This window comes from Callithrix jacchus, chromosome 22 (assembly GCF_049354715.1).
Source record: "Callithrix jacchus isolate 240 chromosome 22, calJac240_pri, whole genome shotgun sequence".
NCBI lineage: Eukaryota > Metazoa > Chordata > Mammalia > Primates > Cebidae > Callithrix > Callithrix jacchus.
In genome coordinates, this window is record NC_133523.1 from 21,659,863 (window position 1) to 21,679,975 (window position 20,113).

Genomic DNA, 20,113 nt, shown 5'->3' on the forward strand with positions numbered 1-20,113 from the left:
AAAAACTTCAATAAACTTTGAATAGCCAAAGCAATCTTGAGAAAAACAAAAAGGAGGATGTCATACTTAATAATTCTAAACTGTATTTCAAGATCAAAATAAAAACAGGATGGGGCTGGGCGCAGTGGCTCATGTCTATAATCACACACACTGGGAGGCCGAGGCAGGCAGATTGCCGAAGTTCAGGGGTTCACAACCAGCCTAGGCAACACAGTGAAACCCTGTCTCTACTAAATTCAAAAATATAAAAAAAACAAAAACTACTGAAATACAAAAAAACTTTTGTCGGGCGGGGCAGTCTGCACCTGTAGTCTCAGCTACTCAGGAGGCTAAGAAAGGAGAATTGCTTGAACCTGGGAAGTGGAGGTTGCACCACTTCACTCCAGCCTCAGTGACAGAGACTGTCTCAAAAAAAAAAAAAAAAGATTATGAAAAAGAAAATGAACAAAAAACCAAATGGAACAGAAACCACTACACTCACATATTTTAGACATGATACAACAAGAGAATTTTAAAAATATTTTAACATAGTTTGTTTTTGTTTTTGTTTTTCTTTTTCAGAGTTTTGCTCTGTTCACCCTAACCGGAGTGCAATGGCGCAATCTTGGCTCACTGCAACTTCTGCCTCTCTGGCTCAAGTGATTCTCCTGCCTCAGCCTCCCAAGTAGCTGGGATTACAGGCATATGCCACCATGCCCACCAAATTTTTTGATTTTTAGTAAAGGTGGGGTTTCACTATGTTGGCCAGGCTGGTCTCGAACTCCTGACCTCAGGCAATCCACCTGCCTCTGCCTCCCAAAATGCTGGGTTTCCAGGTGTGAGTCACTTGCATGGCCTAACATACAGTTCTATAAAATTATGCAGATATTTAGGTTCCCCTAAAAATATGAAAGAGTAGATTCTGCAGTCTTTTATAAGCTACAAAGATGAGTTTGGCTGTCACTGTCAACTTGAAGGAAGACCACAAAAGGGAAAGTAGAACTCTCAGAGAATTTAAAAATAAAAATATATATATAAATAAATAAAAGCATAAGACAGAAGATGCCGCTATGTGAAAGTAAAATTTTTTTAAATCTCAGACTTCCCTGAAACTATTTTCTTTGCAACACAGCTTTTCAAATTGTTTCAAGGACTGGCTTTCTCCTTGATCTTTGGACTTCTCATCTATGTTGTCCATTGTGTTCACTCTCTTACCTGGGGGTTTGGCCACTGTCTCATGTCTCCTCATATTCCAGAGCTCTTTTCCTTGCTCCAGACAGGCAATCAAATCTGGCTTAGGGATAGCAATACCTGTTTTATTAAAAATAAATTATACAAATGTTGCTCATATTCTTCAAATAATGTGCTCAGTAAAGAGAATGTAATAGAATATTCTAGTATATTAACTCCCCCAAAATAGTTGATAACAGTAATTTCTAATATTTAGAAAATGGGCCAGGCATGGTGGCTCATGCCTGTAATCCCAGCACTTTGGGAGGCCGAGGAGGGTGAATCATTTGAGGTTAGAAGTTTGAGACCAGCCTGGACACCATGGCAAAAGCCCACCTCTACTAAAAATACAAAAATAAGCTGGGCTTGGTGGCACATGCCTGTAGTCCCAGCTACTCAAGAGGCTGAGGCTGGAGAATCTCTTGAACCCAGAAGGCAGAGGTTGCAGTGAGCCAAAACCATGCCATTATACTCCAGCCTGAGCGACAGCAACATTCCATCTCAAATAATAATATTACTATTTCACACCTACTACCACTGAATCAAAAGCTGGTGGCAACAGTTCAATTTTAAGGTGTGGGCAACAATATTTTATGCCACTAAATTTTGAAATTTTCACTAATATAGAGTAAAAAATACAGGTCTGCTCAGGAATGCAGAAAAGTTCAGATCAAGGTGAACTTCAAGATATTTAAACTGAAGAAATTCTTTTATATACTGACAAATTCCAAAGATTTTCTTCAAAACAGTGATATCAAACTCATTTATGCAAAGCATCAGTTATCAAAAAAACATTCTACAAAGAAAAAGAAACATTGGCTGGGCACGGTGGCTCACGCCTATAATCCCAGCACTTTGGGAGGCCGAGGTGGGTGGATCACGAGGTCAAGAGATCGAGACCATCCTGGTCAATGAGGGGAAACCCCATCTCTACTAAAAATACAAAAATTAGCTGGGCATGGTGGTACACACCTGTAGTCCCAGCTATTCAGGAGGCTGAGGCAGGAGAATTGCCTGAACCCAGGAGGCGGAGGCTGCAGTGAGCCGAGATCACGCCATTGCACTCCAGTCTGGGTAACAACAGCGAAACTCCGTCTCAAAAAAAAAAAAACATTTAGAGTATCTTAGAAATTGTGTATTGAAGTTATGCTCACCCAGGAAGACCAGGTTTCTGTAGTTCTCTAACATCACATTTCTATATAAATTCTGCTGTGTAGTGTCCAGGAATTGCCACTCCTCCAGAGAAAATTCTATGGCCACATCCATGAATGTCACTGGTACCTGCAAAACATACACATACACACAATTTACCAGGTGGCCAAGGGCAGAATTTTTAATTTGATTCAAGGTGAAATGAGAGTAAAGAGAACAGGTTCTGACTTATAGGAGTGACAAATCATCCAATATAATTTTTTTTCTTTATTTTTTTTAAGACAGAATCTTGCTCTTTTTGCCCAGGCTGGTGTGCAATGGTGTAATTTCAGCTCACTGCAACCTCTGCCTCCTGGGTTCAAGAGATTCTCCTGCCTCAGCCACCCAAGTACCTGGGATTACAGACTCCTGCCACCATGCCTAGCTAATTTTTGTATTTTTAGTAGAGACTGGTTTTACCATGTTGGCCAGGTTGGTCTCGAACTCCTGACCTCAGGTGATCCAACCCTCCTTGGCCTCCCAAAGTGCTGGAATTACAGGCATAAACCACCACACCCAGCCCTCATCTTGTTTAAATAAGCATTTTCTTAATCCCATTTTGCATAGTGCTAATGGCAAATGTGTAATAACCTACCCTGGGCTAACATCACTGACTCCACCTTAGCTGTAAACTCCAACCTGGCTTCCCTCTCCTTACTACAGCCCCTTTGGGTGCATAACTGGGTCATGCTGCACTTAGAAGCATTGAAGGGTACTGTTCTTAATACTTGTAAGCATCGTAACCACATACTGTTAACCACGTTATCTCCCCCTTGCTATTATAAGAAAAATGTTTCCTTTTGACCATTGTGTGGGAAGAGCCTGATCACCCCTATTTCCTTTTATCATTAAATTGTATGGAAACCACCTGCATCCGCTGCCTCTTTCTCTAACCTGCTTCTCTGCTTCTGTAAAATTCTGCTTCAGTTAGGTACCCCCTCCCCTACCTAAAATAAGGTATAAAAGATAATCAAGCCCCTTCCTTGGGGCTGAGAGAACTTTGAGCATTAACCATCTCAGTCACCAGCTAATTAAAAGGACTCTTAATTTCAAACAGTGTGTGGCACATTCCTTTTAACTCGCTCAGATATAATAAACACAAACGGAGTGTCAACATTATCTGTTCTCCATCTTTACTAAGGATGTCAGCTTTTCCCCAATAGGAATCTTGAGTATCCCCACCTTCCCATGTTTAACAGCCACAAAAAAAATTTAATACTACAAATCATAAATTAATGGTGAGAATCCTGCATGGCATATAAAAAACCATAATGTAGAGAATTTAGAAAGTTTTAGGATGGGCGCGGTGGCTCACGCCTATAATCCCAGCAGTTTGGGAGGCTGAGGCGGGTGGATCATGAGGTCAAGAGATCGAGACCATCCTGGTAAACATGGTGAAAACCCATCTCTACTAAAAATACAAAAAAAAAATAATTAGCTGGGCATGGTGGTGCGCACCTGTAGTCCCAGCTACTCGGGAGGCTGAGGCAAGAGAATTGCTTGAACCCAGAAGGTGGAGGTTGCGGTGAGCCGAGATTGTGCCATTGCACTCCAGTCTAGGTAACAAGAGTGAAACTCGGTCTCAAAAGAAAAAAAAAAAAAAAAGAAAGTTTTAAAAAGAAATATTTTTCAGAGATGCTTGACTATCAATAAAATTTTAAAGTGATGAAAAGAGGCAGAGTGGACACAGTTCTTGATCTGAGACATGGTTTAGCTAAAAAAAAAAAAACCACACACACATTTTTTATCTATCTCTTCCTTCCCTGGAGTTCCTTTTCAGTTGAGATTCTCTGGATAATTACACCTGTATCTTCAGAATATGCCTTTAAAGATATCAGCAGAACCTGTTTACCTGTGACTACCACAACCACAGGCAGAAGTACCAAGACACACTGAAAAATTTCATTCATTTCTGTCCTTTATGACATGAATAATTCAGGAGCAATGAGTTGCTCCATGAAGACAGAAATATAAGATTCTCCTTCTCTGTCTTCAGGTGCCCTCCCCGACACAGACATCAACGTTCTCTGCCACAGTAATGAAAAGATGGGCCACACTGCCCTATGCATACCAAACCCAAAAAGAACAGGCCCTATGATCACCCTTTAGTAAACAGGTGAAACTTAACTCTCATGAGTGTATCTTCAACTCCTCATACTTGATTCTGGCCTCATCTTAGTCACATGAGGCACTTAATTAAAACAACGTGGATGTGTCCAACAATAAAAAGAACAATGGAATGGGCAAGAGCAAACATATTTCTGTGAATTGGCAATGTAGTTTGAGTATTCACACCTAAGTAATTCACATTGCTTAGAATGGCAAAAACTGTAATAATTTTTGCACCAAACTAATAAAACCCTGGGTTTATAATCACTTAGCTAAGCACTGCCTTTCAAGCTTTAATGAGCTTATAATCCATTTGGTAATTTTAATCCCTCTCTATGTAATGTAATTCTGCAGGTTTTCAAAGGGTACATGAATGTATGTTTTAAATAAGTCCCCTGCCAAGGCTGATGATGCTTTCCCTAGGCTTATTAATAGCATTAGTTAGAGAAACCAGGCCCACCACAGAGTCCCTTACACTTGGCACTCTTGTCACAACACAAATACTTCTGGCACAAATGAAGACAACCAATTTCCATCCTAAAGTATCAAATTCTTTGCTCTTTAAAGCTTACAGAAGCAACAAAAGGTAGTAGTGCCGGAATAAGCCTGCATTTGGAAAACCACACATGGGTACCAATGCAGTGTTTACTAAGCAGGTACCATGTGCGCAAGAGTATGTTGCACAACACTGCGCTAGAAATAATACATTATGTAATTTAATCCTCATAAGACACTAGGAGATGCTACTAAGTGTTTAATAACTCCCAGCATGAGCCCAGCATATATATTTCATCTTCTGTTTCTGTTCTTTTTTTGTTGCTGTTGTTTTTAATGTATAGAATAAAAGCTAAATGTAGACAGATAACTGAAATACAGAAAAGTTTAATGCAGTTTAAATAAATTTTTATTGTGTTTATATTTACTTTTTTGTGACTTGTGGAGCAAACTACCGAATTTGCAGGAATAGGAAACAAGTTGCTAAATAAAATGACTCTGTAAGCACTGATGTAATAGAAAATTTTAAAATTAAGACCTTAAAATACATACTTTATTTTTCCCATTTATTTCCTTTGGTGTCCAGAAAGTTGTGAGCACCAGCTTTAGAAAGGCAGCAGGATTCACCAGTCAAATCTCTTTCAATCAGTTCTGTGAGGCAAGACTCCAGAGTGGAGCAAGATCTAAATAAGACCCCCAAAAAGAGTGACTCTGAAAAGAAATGGGGCAGGGAGTGGACCTTATTATGTAGAACTCTTTTCTCTGTGCCACTGGGGTATTTCCAGTTCTGTTTTCCTAAGCTTGCCTAAGAGAAACTTAAATCCCAGAGTTTGTATATATTTTTTTAGCCACTGTCCTGTCAATTACATGATGCATACTAATATGCAATTTAAATAAATATCTTAAGGTTTTCTAGGGTAACTATTAGAAGATAAATATGTATTCTTAGCAGGTAAAAGAAACACATATAATAACGAATCTTCTATTCATAAATATTCCTTCAGGTGACAACAAAAGAAATCACTAAAATATATAAAACAGTGGCCCAAATAAACCCCAAGATTTTTTGCACACATCTCTTTACTGTATCAATCACATGATGCTTAATTCAACTGTTTATTCAGTTGCTAGTCTAGACTAAAAGTTCCTGGATGGTAAAAACCATGACTGCTTCATCTGTTTTTCTAATGCTCATATGAAATAAAAGCAATTCGTTTATTTGTTTGAGTCTCCAGACATAATGGTTGTTTTTCACCCAAGTACCAGAAAACTGGAGAAACTCTTCTGGGAACCCACCAAAGTCATTTCTCGTGTGAGGGGAGAAGCAAACACAGGATGACTCAATCTTTTACACTGAGACAGAAGCAGAATTAACCACATTTGTTACCCTGGCACAATTCTTCTGTGGACATCCTCAAATGTCTCAGACATGCACAGCTGATTGTGAGAATTCCCAGTGATCCTGGGCTGATGATAAGCCAGGAAGGAGAGACTCAGGCTAATATTTACACATATATATTTAGACAAAGTCTTGTTCTGTCTTCCAGGCTGGAGTGCAGTGATGCAATCTCGGCTCACTGCAATCTCCGCCTCCTGGATTCAAGCAATTCTCCAGATACACTATCACCTCGATTTCTCAATTAGAAGATTCTTGCTCACACTTACATATTCTGCCATCAGATTCTATTTACACCTGGTGCCCCTCACATAACTGTAGCAGGTCATTGTCAAAGAGGAACTTTAAGATGTCTATGTTGACATCTCACAATGCAGCAAATGTCTCTTGTTTTTCCCTATATTCTCAATTCAAAATCTGGTCTTACCTTGTAAATTTCAGGAAGAGACTAGACCTTATTTGCAGACTCTATTCAACCTAGCTCTTTATTCTTGGGTGTTACAGCAAGCAGAGTACAATCAAAGGAAAGATCCCCTTATAGAGGCTGCTCTAGCACATTCTAAATAATATGACTACCTAAATAATATGTCTAGCTAAGGCAACATGAATATAAGTAGACAGTTTATTTGGGCAAAGCTTGAGGATTATAACCTGGGAGCAAACCTTCAAGATGCCTCTCATCTACACTTTGATCAGGAGCAGTTACAAGTCAATCTGAAAGGCAAAGAGAGGGACAGAGAGATGGCTGATATAAAGTTATCTGTCAGAAATTTTCATTAATTTACAAAAATGACATTGATTATTGATTGGCTATACATCGTTAAAATTTAGAGTATAGGGATCGGGCCTGGTGGCTCACACCTGTAATCCTAGCACTTTGGGAGGCTGAAGTGGGTAGATCACCTGAGGTCCGGAGTTCAAGACCAGCCTGGCCATCATGGTGAAACCCCATCTTAGTAAAAAAAAAAAAAAAAAAAAAGTTTAAAAAAAATGTTAAAAAAATAAATAAATAAAAATACAAAATTAGCCAGGGGTGACATATGCCTGTAATCCCAGCTACTCGGGAGGCTAAGGCAGGAGAACTGCTTGAACCTGGAAGTCAGAGGTTATGGTGGGCCAAGATGATGCCATTGCACTCCAGCCTGGGCAACAAAAGCAAAACTCCACCTCAAAAAAAAAAAAATGTAGAGTATGGGTTATAGTGTCAGTGTGGCATCATTAGTTCATAGCTACTGCTGGCAAGAGCTAACAGTTTTAAGAGATAAATACATAGTTCAGGGCTGGGCACAGTGGCTCATGCCTGTAATTTTCCAGCACTTTAGGAGGCAGAGGCAGGTGGATCACCTGAGTTCAGGAGTTCAAGATCAGCCTGGCCGACATGGTAAAAACCTGTGTCTACTAAAAATACAAAAATCAGCGAGATGTTATAGTACATGCCTCTAAATCCAGCTACTTGGAAGCTTAAGGCAGGAAAATCACTTGAATCCAAAAAGCGGAGGTTGCAGTGAGCAGAGATCATGCCACTGCGCTCCAGCCTTGATGACACAAGACTCCATCTAAAAAAAAATAGTTCAAATATGAGAAAAACACAAAATTGTATTCTCATCTTAATGTCTTTCTGAGTTTGACAACTAAAAGGACTTTCATTCCTCAGATAAAACATTTTTTGTTTTCCAAATCTCAAGACCTAGATTCAGAATTTGGAGGTGCAGCAGGTGTTACATGCATGCTAAAGCAATAGGAGGAAGGGGAAAGTAGAGATTCATGTCTACATGTCTTCTCAACACTCACTTGTTACTCTGGGTTTCTGGGCCCCATGGTCTCTGAATCAGTTTCAGTCTGAAAATAAGAGTCGCTGAAAGAGGTAAAATGTTTGACTGCTACCCTGCGAAGTTTGTAAAAATCTGTTGAGTTGACTGGAAGCCTGAGAGAAAAACTTCGTCTAGAGTAAAACCTGGTTGGCATCTTATGTGTTTATATCATGTCTGGTAATTCTAGACAGTGTGTGGAAAATATAATTAACAGAAAAATTTTCTCCAACCACATTCTGAAATAATAAAACAGAAAGAAAACTCTTTTATTACCCATTTTAACCTGAATGTGACACGCATGACAGTCAATCTGCTCAAGAGATTGCAAAGACAGAAAGACAGTCACCATAGTTAGTCCACAAGTAGAACAATCTACATTCATACGTAGCTCATCCTAAATTCACCTGGCAATTGGCAAGGCCATCCATATATGCTAATTGGTTACATTCAATGACAAAATAAACTTTTCACATCTTCATAACAGAAGGTAGTTCTGCAACTTGAAGCCAGATGCTTGCTGAAGGTAGGCTCTCACTCTCCTACAGAAATGGTTGAATAGGGTGTTATCTTCTTGGCTAGTTAAATTTTAAAGCAATGGCTCTTTACAACTTTAGAACTCAGTTATACCTCCCTGCTTGCCCTCTCCTGATGGCCAGCATCCTCTATTGACTGCTACCATCTGCCATTGACGTACAGCCCACAACACAAAGCTTGCAGCTGGCAGCTCATATCTTACATGAATCCCAACAGACAGAGCAGCACGAGTCCCACTTCAGACAGTGAAGCCTGAGCTGCAGGAGGAGAGTCTGCAGTCTTCCTGGTTGAAATTGCACCTTCACGATAATGGGAATGGAAGCAGTGTTTCAGCCTCAGTTTCCACTTATAATGGTGAGATAAAAAAAATATTGCTGGATTTCCAGCATCAGTCTAAATAGAGATAACTCAGAGTACTTCCTATGACAGCCCACCTCATTCACAAATACCATGGGACCCTAACAGGGCTTCTGAAACAGACCCAAAAAATTTGAGCAAAAAACAGCTCTCCATTGGAGCAAGATTATATAAAGAGGAAATAAAAAGTTTAAAGCATCTTTGAAAACAAAACTCAGATTAGATGTAATATTGATCAAATATTCCCCTAAAAAAAAAATTCTCTTTTAAAGTGTACAGCTATTCTCAACATGAGAAAAGTAAGCATTAAAGGGGACAGGCCTGGTGCAGTGGATCACGCCTGTAATCCCAGCACTCTGAGGAGGGTGGATCACCTAGGGAGACGAGTTTGAAATCAGACTGGCCAACATGGTGAAACCCTGTCTCTACTTAAAATACAAAAATGGCCGGGCACAGTGGCTCAAGCCTGTAATCCCAGCACTTTGGGAGGCCGAGGCAGGTGGATCACGAGGTCCAGAGATCGAGACCACCCTGGTCAACATGGTGAAACCCCGTCTCTACTAAAAATACAAAAAATTAGCTGGGCATGGTGGCGTGTGCCTGTAATCCCAGCTACTCAGGAGGCTGAGGCAGGAGAATTGCCTGAACCCAGGAGGCAGAGGTTGCAGTGAGCCGAGATTGTGCCATTGCACTCCAGCCTGGGTAACAAAAGTAAAACTCCGTCTCAAAAAAAAAAAAAAAAAAAAAAAGAAATAGAAATTCCATTTGACCAAGCAGTCCCATTACTGGGTATATATCCAAAGGACTATAAATCCGTCTACTATAAGGACACATGCACACGAATGTTCATTGCAGCACTGTTTACAATAGCAAAGACCTGGAACCAACCCAAATGCCCATCAGTGATAGACTGGACTGGGAAAATGTGGCACATATACACCATGGAATATTATGCAGCAATCAAAAATGATGAGTTCCAGTCCTTTGTAGGGACATGGAGGAATCTGGAGAACATCATTCTCAGCAAACTGACAGAAGAACAGAAAATGAAATACTGCATATTCTCACTCATAGGCGGGTGAGGAAAAATGAGAACACATGGACACAGGGAAGGGAGTACTACACAATAGGGTCTATTGGGTGGTTTAGGGGAGGGACAGCGGCGGGCAGGAGGAGCTAGGGAGGGATAGCCTGGGGAGAAATGCCAAATGTGGGAGAAGGGGAGGAATGCAGCAAAACACACTGCCATGTGTGTACCTATGCAATTATCTTGCATGTTCTACACATGTACCCCAAAACCTAAAATGCAATAAAAAATAAAATAAAATAAAAATAAAAAAATTTTGTAGTAAATTTTATTTGAATATTAGATACAAATATTTAAGTATGATAACTGTAATGTACTAGTCATAATGTAAAATTATTTAAAATTGCCTGTAACTATAATTCAGTTAAAACACTTTATATTTTAAAAGTATGAATAACAATATTAAAATGACTATTTTAAAAATTCTAGCTGGGTGTGGTGGTACACGCCTGTAAACTCAGCTACTCAGGAAACTGGGGCAGGAGAATCACTTGAACTCAGGAGGCAGAGGTTGCAGTGAGCCGCAACTGCACCAGTGCACTCCAGCTTGGGAGACAGAGCAAGACTCAGCTTCAAAACAAAGGAAATTAATTGAAAGTAAATATTGTGGTCAGGTGCAGTAGCTTATACCTGTAAACCCAGCATTTTGGAAGGCAGAGATGGGCAGATCACAAGGTTAGGAGTCCAATACCGGCCTGGCCAACATGCTGAAACCCCAGATCTACTAAAAATACAAAAATTAGCCAGGTGCCATGCTCCCTTAATCCCAGATACTCAGGAGGCTGAGGCAGGGAAATTGCTTGAACCCAACAGGTAGAGGTTGCAGTGAGCTGAGATAGCACCACTGTACTTCAGCCTGGAGTGCAGAGCGAGACTTCATCTCAAAAAAAGAAAAAGTAAATATTGTGGTCTTACATTCTTACTATTGCAGAAAATACTACATAATTTATATGAATGCAAATTGTCTACAAACACTACAAATAACTATGCTAATTGTTGTAAAGTAATAAATAGAAACCAAAGTACAAAAGTATAACTACAGACTCCACTGTTCAGTTTACACACTGAACAGTTTTTGATTTTGCAGTGTAAATACTTCAGCCTTCAAATATTAGATAATATCTTTGGATTATCAATTTTCTGTCAAAGAACCTTACTCAGCATCTTTTAATCTTTATCATTCTGTATTTCTAAATGTAATCATATCTTTGTGCTCAACTTTTGTGTGATCTTAAAATGATCTTTAATCTAAACAAACCAGTATTTACTTTAAAAGACTAAAATACTAAGAATAATAAATACACCTTTGCCAAAGCAAAAACAAAGCAATGGTTCTGTGGTTCTTGATTAACAAAATCCTGAGTCAAAAAAAAAAACAAAAAAATTGATCTAGCTGTAAATATGATTTACAAATATTTCAAAAAAGCAGAAAAAAATCTACATATAATCTAAATGCTTTAAGAAAAAAGATTAACAGAATATACTTCATTATTTTCAGTTAACAAAAGGCTTCTTATTTCTAATTTATATTTTCTCCTTTTTTTTTTTTTATTTGAGATGGAGTTTTGTTCTTCTTACCCAGGCTGGAGTGCAATGGCGCGATCTCGGCTCAAGCAATCTCCACCTCCGGGGTTCAAGCAATTCTCCTGCCTCAGCCTCCCGAGTAGCTGGGACTACAGGCGCGTGCCACCATGCCCAGCTAATTTTTGTTTTTTTAGTAGAGACAGGGTTTCACCATGTTGACCAGGATGCCCTCGACCTCATGATCCACCCGCCTCGGCCTCCCAAAGTGCTAAGATTATAGGCGTTAGCCACCGTGCCCGGCCATATTTTCTCCTTATAACAGCCAAGTCTGTGGGACATGATCTTAAATTCTCAGACATCTGAATTTCAGTAGACACTGGATTCAGGCATCTAAGGAGTAGTCTTGGGCACACTAAAAGAATGCTTACAGAAGACCGATCCAAGATGTCCGATCACTAACATCTCAGGATTGCAGCTCTCAGTGAAGGCGCGGAGAACTAGAGGACGCCACACTTTCAGACAAATTCTGGTCACTCACGGAGCAGAAGATCCCCAGTGGAGGAAATCACACCGGTCGCCAGCAGTCGCCATTTTCGTGGCTGGCGCAGCGGTTTCCCCCGCGCCTCGGCGGGGCAGCTCTCGGAGCAGAGTAAACAGGTTCGGAGGACCCACAAGGGCCCCCAGCAGGACACCAGAGCCGGCGCAGCGGCTATGACGGCACCTCAGCGCGGCAGCGCTCAGCGCAGAGTAAACGGGACCGGCTCCCCTTCTGACCCAGCCGGGAAGGCAGCCCCGGGAAGGCAGAGTCGCCCACTAGGGACACAAGAAGGAAGCCAGACAAGAGAATCCTGGGCAGAAAAGCACCATAAGTTTTAACACCGCTGCTCTGGCCCTTGGAACTAACAACCTGGAAGCCCACTCAAGAGACCTAATCTGAAAGTTGGTAAATTCAAAGACCACAGGATGATAAACTTACAATGACGGGAAGAAACCAGTGTAAAAAAGCTGAGAATACTCAAAGTCAGAACGCCACTCCCTCTAAAGATGATCACAATTCCACATCAACAATGGAACAAGGCTTGATGAAAAACGAGCGCATCCCAATGCTAGAATATCGCTTCAGGGAATGGATAATAACAAACTTCGGTGAGTTAAAAGAACATGTTGTACCCCAATGTTAGGAAACTAGGAACTTTGAAAAAAAGTTTGATGAAATCCTATTGAGAATAGACAACTTAGAGAGGAGTATGAGTGAAATAATGGAACTGAAGAATACAATACAGGAACTCCGAGAAGTATGCACACGTTTAAACACTGAATTGTTCAAGCAGAAGAAGGGATATCAGAGGTCAAAGTCCAACTTAATGAAATAAAACGTGAAGAAAAGATTAGAGAAAAAAGGATAAATAGGAATGAGCAAAGTCTCCAAGAAATATGGGACTATGTGAAAAGACCCAATTTACGTTTGATAGGTGTACCTGAATGCGACGGAGAGAATGAATCCAAGCTGGAAAATACCCTTCAGGATATTATTCAGGAAAATTTTCCTAAACTAGCAAAGCAGGTCAACATTCAACCCCAGGTAATACAGAGAACACCACAAAGATATTCCACAAGAAGAGCAACCCCAAGGCACATAATCGTTAGATTCACCAGGGTTGAAACGAAGGAGAAAATACTAAGGGCAGCCAGAGAGAAAGATCAGGTTACCCACAAAGGCAAGCCTATCACACTTACAGCAGATCTCTCAGCAGAAACTCTACAAGCCAGAAGAGAGTGGGAGCCAATATTCAACATCCTCAAAGAACAGAACGTTCAGCTCAGAATTTCATATCCAGCCAAACTAAGCTTCACAACTGAAGGAAAAATAAAATCTTTTATGACCAAGCAAGAACTCAGAGATTTTATTACCACCAGGCCTGCTTTACAAGAGCTTCTGAAAGAAGCATTACACATAGAAAGAAACAACCAGCCCTTCTAAAAATATACCAAAAAGTAAAGAGCAAATGGATAAAATAAAAATTTTATGCATTCGTTGGTGCTCTTTTACACCAACGAATGGATAAAACAGCCAGTTAACATCAAAGGGCAGTAACCCTAAATTTAAATAGACTAAATCCCCCAATCAAAAGACACAGCCAAAACCCAACGGCATGTTACATCCAGACCTGTTTCACAGGCAAGGATACACAAAGACCCAAAACAAAGGGATGGAGAAAGATGTACCAACCAAATGGAGAGCAAAAATAAATAAATAAATAAAAAGCAGGAGTTGCAATTCTCATATCGGATAAAATAGATTTTAAAGCAACAAAGATATAGTGGTAAAAGGATCAATGCAACAACAAGAGCTAACGATCCTAACACCCAGATACCTAGAGACTTAGACACAATGAGACAGAAAATTAATAAGAATATGAAGGACTCGAACTCAGATCCGGAACAAGTAAACTTAATAAATATTTATACAGCTCTCCACTTCAAATACACAAAATAAACATTCTAGTCAATACCACATCACACATACTCATAGGTTTAAATGAAACATTGATTGGCCATTATTAATACCCTTTTTTTTTTTTTTTTTAAGAATAAAGCAATATTTCCACTCACTCTCCCTCTTTCTCTTCCTCTTTCTTCCTCTCCTTTACTCATTTTTTTCTTGCTTCCTTCACTCAAAAAAAAAAGAATGCTTACAGCCGAGTATGTTAGCTTTTTTTTTTTTTTTTGAGACGGAGTTTTGCTCTTGTTGCCCAGGCTGGAGTGCAATGGCGCAATCTCTGCTCACCGCAACCTCCGCCTCCTGGGTTCAAGCAATTCTCCTGCCTCAGCCTCCTGAGTAGCTGGGATTACAAGCATGTGCCACTATGCCCAGTTAATTTTTTTTTTTTTCTTTTTTTGTATTTTTTAGTAGAGATGGGGTTTCACCATGTTGACCAGGATGGTCTCGATCTCTTGACCTCGTGATCCACTCGCCTCGGCCTCCCAAAGTGCTGGGATTATAGGCGTGAGCCACCGCGCCCAGCCTCAGTGTACACAAATTAATAAATTTGATTCATCGCATAAACAGACCTAAAAACAAGTATCACAAGATTATCTCAATAGTTGCAGAAAAACATTTCAGTAAAATTTAGCATCCTTCATATTTAAAACCCTCAAAAAACTAAAATGTGTACCCTTAAAAGTACACATTTCAGGTTGGGCTGAAGGTAGTGAGTTATATCACTTGATTGTTCAGTCAGTTACAGATCGAACTCCTTGTTCTACTCTTTCCCCTCTTCTCACAACTGCACTTGACTAGTCTTAAAAAAAAAAAGTACACATTTCAAAATAATGAGTTATTTATGACAAATCCATAGCTATCATAGTGAATGAACACAAGCTGCAAACATTCCTTCTTTTTTGAGACGAGTTTTGCTCTTGTTACCCAGGCTGAAGTGCAATGGCGCAATCTCAGCTCACCGCAACCTCTGCCTCCTGGGTCCGGGCAATTCTCCTGCCTCAGCCTCTCGAGTAGCTGGGACTACAGGCGCGCGCCACCATGCCCAGCTAATTTTTATGTTTTTAGTAGAGAAGGGGTTTCACCTTGTTGACCGGGATGGTCTCGATCCCTTGACCTCATGATCCGCCCGCCGCGGCCTCCCAAAGTGCTGGGATTACAGGCATCAGCCACTGCGCCCGGCTAAAACATTCCTTCTTAAAAACTGGCACATGGCCAGGTGTGGTGGCTCACACCTGTAATTCAAGCACTTTGAAGGCCAAGGCAGGTGGATCACCTGAGGTCAGGAGTTCAAGAGCAGCCTGACCAACATGGTGAAACTCCATCTATAAAAAAAAAAAAAAAAAAGGCCTGGCGCGGTGGCTCGAGCCTGTAATCCCAGCACTTTGGGAGGCCGAGGCGGGTGGATCACAAGGTCAAGAGATCGAGACCATCCTGGTCAACATGGTGAAACCCCATCTCTACTAAAAATACAAAAAATTAGCTGGGCATGGTGGCGCGTGCCTGTAATCCCAGCTACTCGGGAGGCAGAGGTTGCGGTGAGCCGAGATGGCTCCATTGCACTCCAGCCTGGGTAACAAGAGCGAAACTCCATCTCAAAAAAAAAAAAACTGACACAAGGATGTCTTCTCTTACCACTTCTATTCAACATAGAATTGGAAGTCTTGGCCAGAGTATCAGGCAAGAGAAAGGAAAAAAAAAAGGCATCTAAAAAGAAAAAAAAAAAATCACATTATCCCTGTTTTCAGGTGGCACGATTCTATATCCAGAAAAACCTATAATCTTTGCACAAAAGCTTCTTTGAGACAGAGTTTTGCTCTCTTTTGTACAGAAATCAGTAGCATCCCTGTACATAAACATCATCCAAGCCAAAAACCTAATCAAAAGCATAATCCCATTCACAATTGCCACACAAAGAATAAAATATCTAGAAATATACCTAACCAGGGAGGTGAAAGAGCTCTATGACAAAAACTACAAAGGACTGCTTAAAGGAGTCAGTGATGACACAAATAAAAAACTGTTTCATAGCCTGGAAGGCTGAGGTGGCTGAATCACTTGAGGTCAGGAGTTTGAGACAGGGCTGATCAACAGGGTGAAACCCCATTTCTACAAAAAAATAGAAAAATTAGATGATGTGGTGGCACACACCTGTAGTCCCAGGTACTGTGGAGGCTTAGATGGGAGAAATCACTTGAACCCAGGAGACAGAGTTTGCAGTGAACCAGGGCAGCACCGTTGTACTCCAGCCTGAGCCACAGAATGACACCCATTCTCAAAAAAAAAAAAACCATACTGCCTAAAAAATGTTTACAGATATAATGCTATTTCTGTCAAACTACCAAGACATTCTTAATAGAACTAAAAAATACTATTTTAAAATTCATAGGGAACCAAAAAAGAGCCCAAACAGCCAAGGTAATCTTAAGCAAAAACAATAAAGCTGGAGGCATTACATTATCCAACTTCAAGGTATATTAGAGAGCTGTAGAAACCAATACAGCATGGTACTAGTACAAAAGCAGACTCATAGACCAATGCAACAGAACAGAGCCCAGAAATAATGCCACACACCAACAACCATCTGATTTTCCACAAAGCTGACAAGAGGAATGTGGGAAGAATTCCCTGCTTAATAAACGGTGCTCAAATAACCAGCAAACACTACACAGAAGATTCAAACTCCACCCCTTTCTTACACCATATACAAAAATCAACTCAAGATGAATTCAAGACTTAAATGTAAAATTTTAAATTATAAAAAAAGAAAGCCAGGCACAGTGGCTCATGCCTGTAATCCCAGCACTTTGGGAGGCTGAGGTGGGCAGATCACGAGGTCAGGAGTTTCAGACCAGTCTAATCAACATGGTGAAACTCCAACTCTACTAAAAATACAAAAATTAGCCAGACATGGTGGCACACACCTGTAATCCCACCTACTCAGCAGGCTGAGGCAGAAGAATCGCTTGAACTGGGGAGTGAGCCGAGATCACGCCATTGCACTCCAGCCAGGGCAACAGAGTAAGACTCCACCTCAAAAAAAGAAAAAGCCCTGGGAGATAACCTAGGAAATAACATTCTAGACATAGAAACTGAGATTTTATGAGGAAAATATTAAAAACAAGAGACTGAGGCAGGTAGATTACTTGAGGTCAGGAGTTCAAGACCAGCCTGGCTAACATAATGAAAACCCGTCTCCACTTAAAAAAAAAAAAAAAAAAAAATTGCTGGGTGTGGTGACACATGCCTGTAGTCAGGCACCTGTAGTCCCAGCTACCGTGGAAGCTGAGGCAAGAGACTTGCTTGAACCTCGGGAGGCAAAGCTGAGATTATGCCACTGCACTCCAGCCCAGGAAACAGAGCAAGACTCCATCTCAAAAAAAAAAAAAGATAAAAGAAAATTATCAACAGGCCGAGCGCGGTGGCTCAAGCCTGTAATCCCAGCCCTTTGGGAGGCCGAGGCGGGTGGATCACGAGGTCAAGAGATTGAGACCATCCTGGTCAACATGGTGAAACCCCGCCTCTACTAAAATAACAAAAAATTAGCTGGGCATGGTGGCGTGTGCCTGTAATCCCAGCTACTCAGGAGGCTGAGGCAGAAGAATTGCCTGAGCCCAGGAGGCGGAGGTTGCCATGAGCCGAGATCGCGCCATTGCACTCCAGCCTGGGTAACAAGAGCGAAACTCCATCTCAAAAAGAAAATTACAACAAAAGTAAAAATTGACAGATGAGACCTAACTAAATCAAAGAGCATCTTCACAGCAAAGGAAACAATCAACAGAGTAAACAGATAACCTACAGAATGGAAGATTAAAAAAAAATCTGTTTAGTGTTATGCTTAGTACCTCAGTTACAAAATAATTTATACCAAACTTCCGTAACACAATTTTACCTATATAATAAACCTTCACGTGGTGTACCCTTGAAATAAGAGTTAAAAGAAATATACTCAATGGGTGGGGAAGAGTGCAGGGTAGGCAGAAGAACTGGTTGTGCTACTTATTTCTGGGTCCATACAGGCAGATGAGATTATGAACACGTGGCCCAGAACCCCAAGCTGGTGCAGAAAACAGGTTGCTGCTGCAGGTTCAGTGTCTGGAGGTGTGGATACGCCAGAAGTTTTGAAAAGAGCAGAGTATTTCCTTCCCACACACTCACAGTTTCATTCCAGGCCAGGCCCCATATTTTTTTCTGGCACGAGATCTGTAGAGTTTGTTAACATCAAGCAATTCTTCAACACCAAATCACTGTCTAACATCTGAATTCTGACACCAACCAGAATCAGCACAGACCCTGATTGAGGGCTTAGTCCCACAATTTTGTCCTTACTACAGATGCCAGTCACAAACTCCATGGACCTACCTATATTTCTTTTTTTCTTTTCTTTCTTTTTTTTTTGAGACAGTGTCAGATTAGAGTGCAGTGGCGCCATCTCGGCTCACTGCAATCTCTCTGCATGCAGGCTTTAAGTAATTCTCCTGCTTCAGTCTCCCAGGTAGCTGAGATTACAGCCACACACCACCACACTCAGCTAATGTTTGTATTTTTAGTAGAGACAGGGTTTCATCATGTTGGCTAGACTGATGTTGAACTCCTGACCTCAAGGGATCTGCCTGCCTCAGCCTCCCAAAGTGCTAGATAATTGTAAATAGCTGTGATTAATAAAAATTCTCTATCCTTTGTGTGCTGACCTATCATATAGCCAGACATAAATTCTGCAAATCTTTTTTTCTTTTCCTCATTAAAAAAATTGGCTAAGTTTGTCTTCAGTGGTCAAAACAGAATACTTGTTAATCAAACTTCACTTAAGTTTATCTTCTTCCCACAGCTCCTGAACTTTGAGCTATCCTCAGTCTGAGCCAACATAGACCCCATTTTATGTCCCTTCTAAGAACATGTTGACTTCAGGGTAAAACATTCTCTGATCTAGAATCTGATTTTTTTGCCTTTCTCCTCCCACCTTTCTAATCTTATTTGCTCCTTCCTGTGAAAGAAAGTCCTTGTCTGCTTATCCTTTGCAATCCTTAAAAGATTTTATAGTTGTACTTCCTCCTGTTCCAATACTCCTTTAGAATTTAAACTTTTTTTATGTAAATATGACATTGTTTTGTTTTTAAAAGTCTAGAAACTGCCTCAAAGCAAGAACAACTTCATCTTTAGTGATATCCTTTCAATCCTGTTTCATCTTAACCTTAACTGCATCTGCCTGTCGGTCCTCAGCTTTCCAGGGCTCTGTAGCTTCTCTCAGTATAGAGGTTTCTTCCATGGCCAGGTGAGCAGGCTGGAAAATCTGCAGGGGAGGCTCCCGAGGAAGAACTAAGTCTTTAACAACCTCCTTTTGTGGACTTAATATTAGTCTTAGCTTGGAGTCATGCGGCTCAAGCTTCAATTCTCATGTCAGAGTTATATACTGTTTTTTAAACTAAGTGTTTGAAACATCCAGCAAAATTACTGATACACAACAGTATTCATATAAGAGAAAAAAATTTTAAGGTGCTTACATTTTATACCTCAACAAGAAAAGCCAAAGTATCCTTTCAGGCAATGAATTTATTATTTTATCGTTTACATTAAAAATCATATGGTAGCCGGGTGCAATGGCTCAAGCCTGTAATCCCAGCATTTGGGAGGCCGAGCCAGGTGGATCACATAGAAACCATCCTGGTCAACATGGTGAAACCCAGTCTCTACTAAAAATATAAAAAAAAAAAATTAGCTGGGCATGGTGGCGTGTGCCTGTAATTCCAGCTACTCAGGAGGCTGAGGCAGGAGAATTGCCTGAACCCAGGAGGCGGAGGTTGCGGTGAGCCGAGATCGCGCGATTGCACTCCAGCCTGGGTAACAAGAGCGAAACTCCATCTAAAAAAAAAAGAAAAAATCATATAGTAAATAATTAGTCA

At 40.6% G+C, this 20,113-nt stretch overlaps 1 protein-coding gene across 4 annotated transcripts in view; it reads right to left on the reverse strand.

The window, feature by feature from the left end:
• LOC100387343 (uncharacterized) overlaps positions 1-20,113 on the reverse strand; it is a 40,165-nt gene that overhangs the window by 13,212 nt on the left and 6,840 nt on the right. Inside the window, exons 1-4 of one of the 4 annotated variants that reach the window (XM_035285599.3) lie at positions 12,142-12,364; positions 5,557-5,715; positions 2,364-2,490; positions 1,195-1,290 (exon numbers count right to left, since the gene is read on the reverse strand). In XM_035285599.3, the coding sequence (XP_035141490.1) occupies positions 1,195-1,290; positions 2,364-2,475 (208 nt within the window). In that variant the 5' untranslated portion in view covers positions 2,476-2,490; positions 5,557-5,715; positions 12,142-12,364. Of the gene's footprint in view, positions 1-1,194; positions 1,291-2,363; positions 2,491-5,556; positions 5,716-7,063; positions 7,247-12,141; positions 12,365-20,113 lie in introns of those variants that run through there. The other 3 variants (XM_035285601.3, XM_035285598.3, XM_035285597.3) reach the window with 3 other exon arrangements.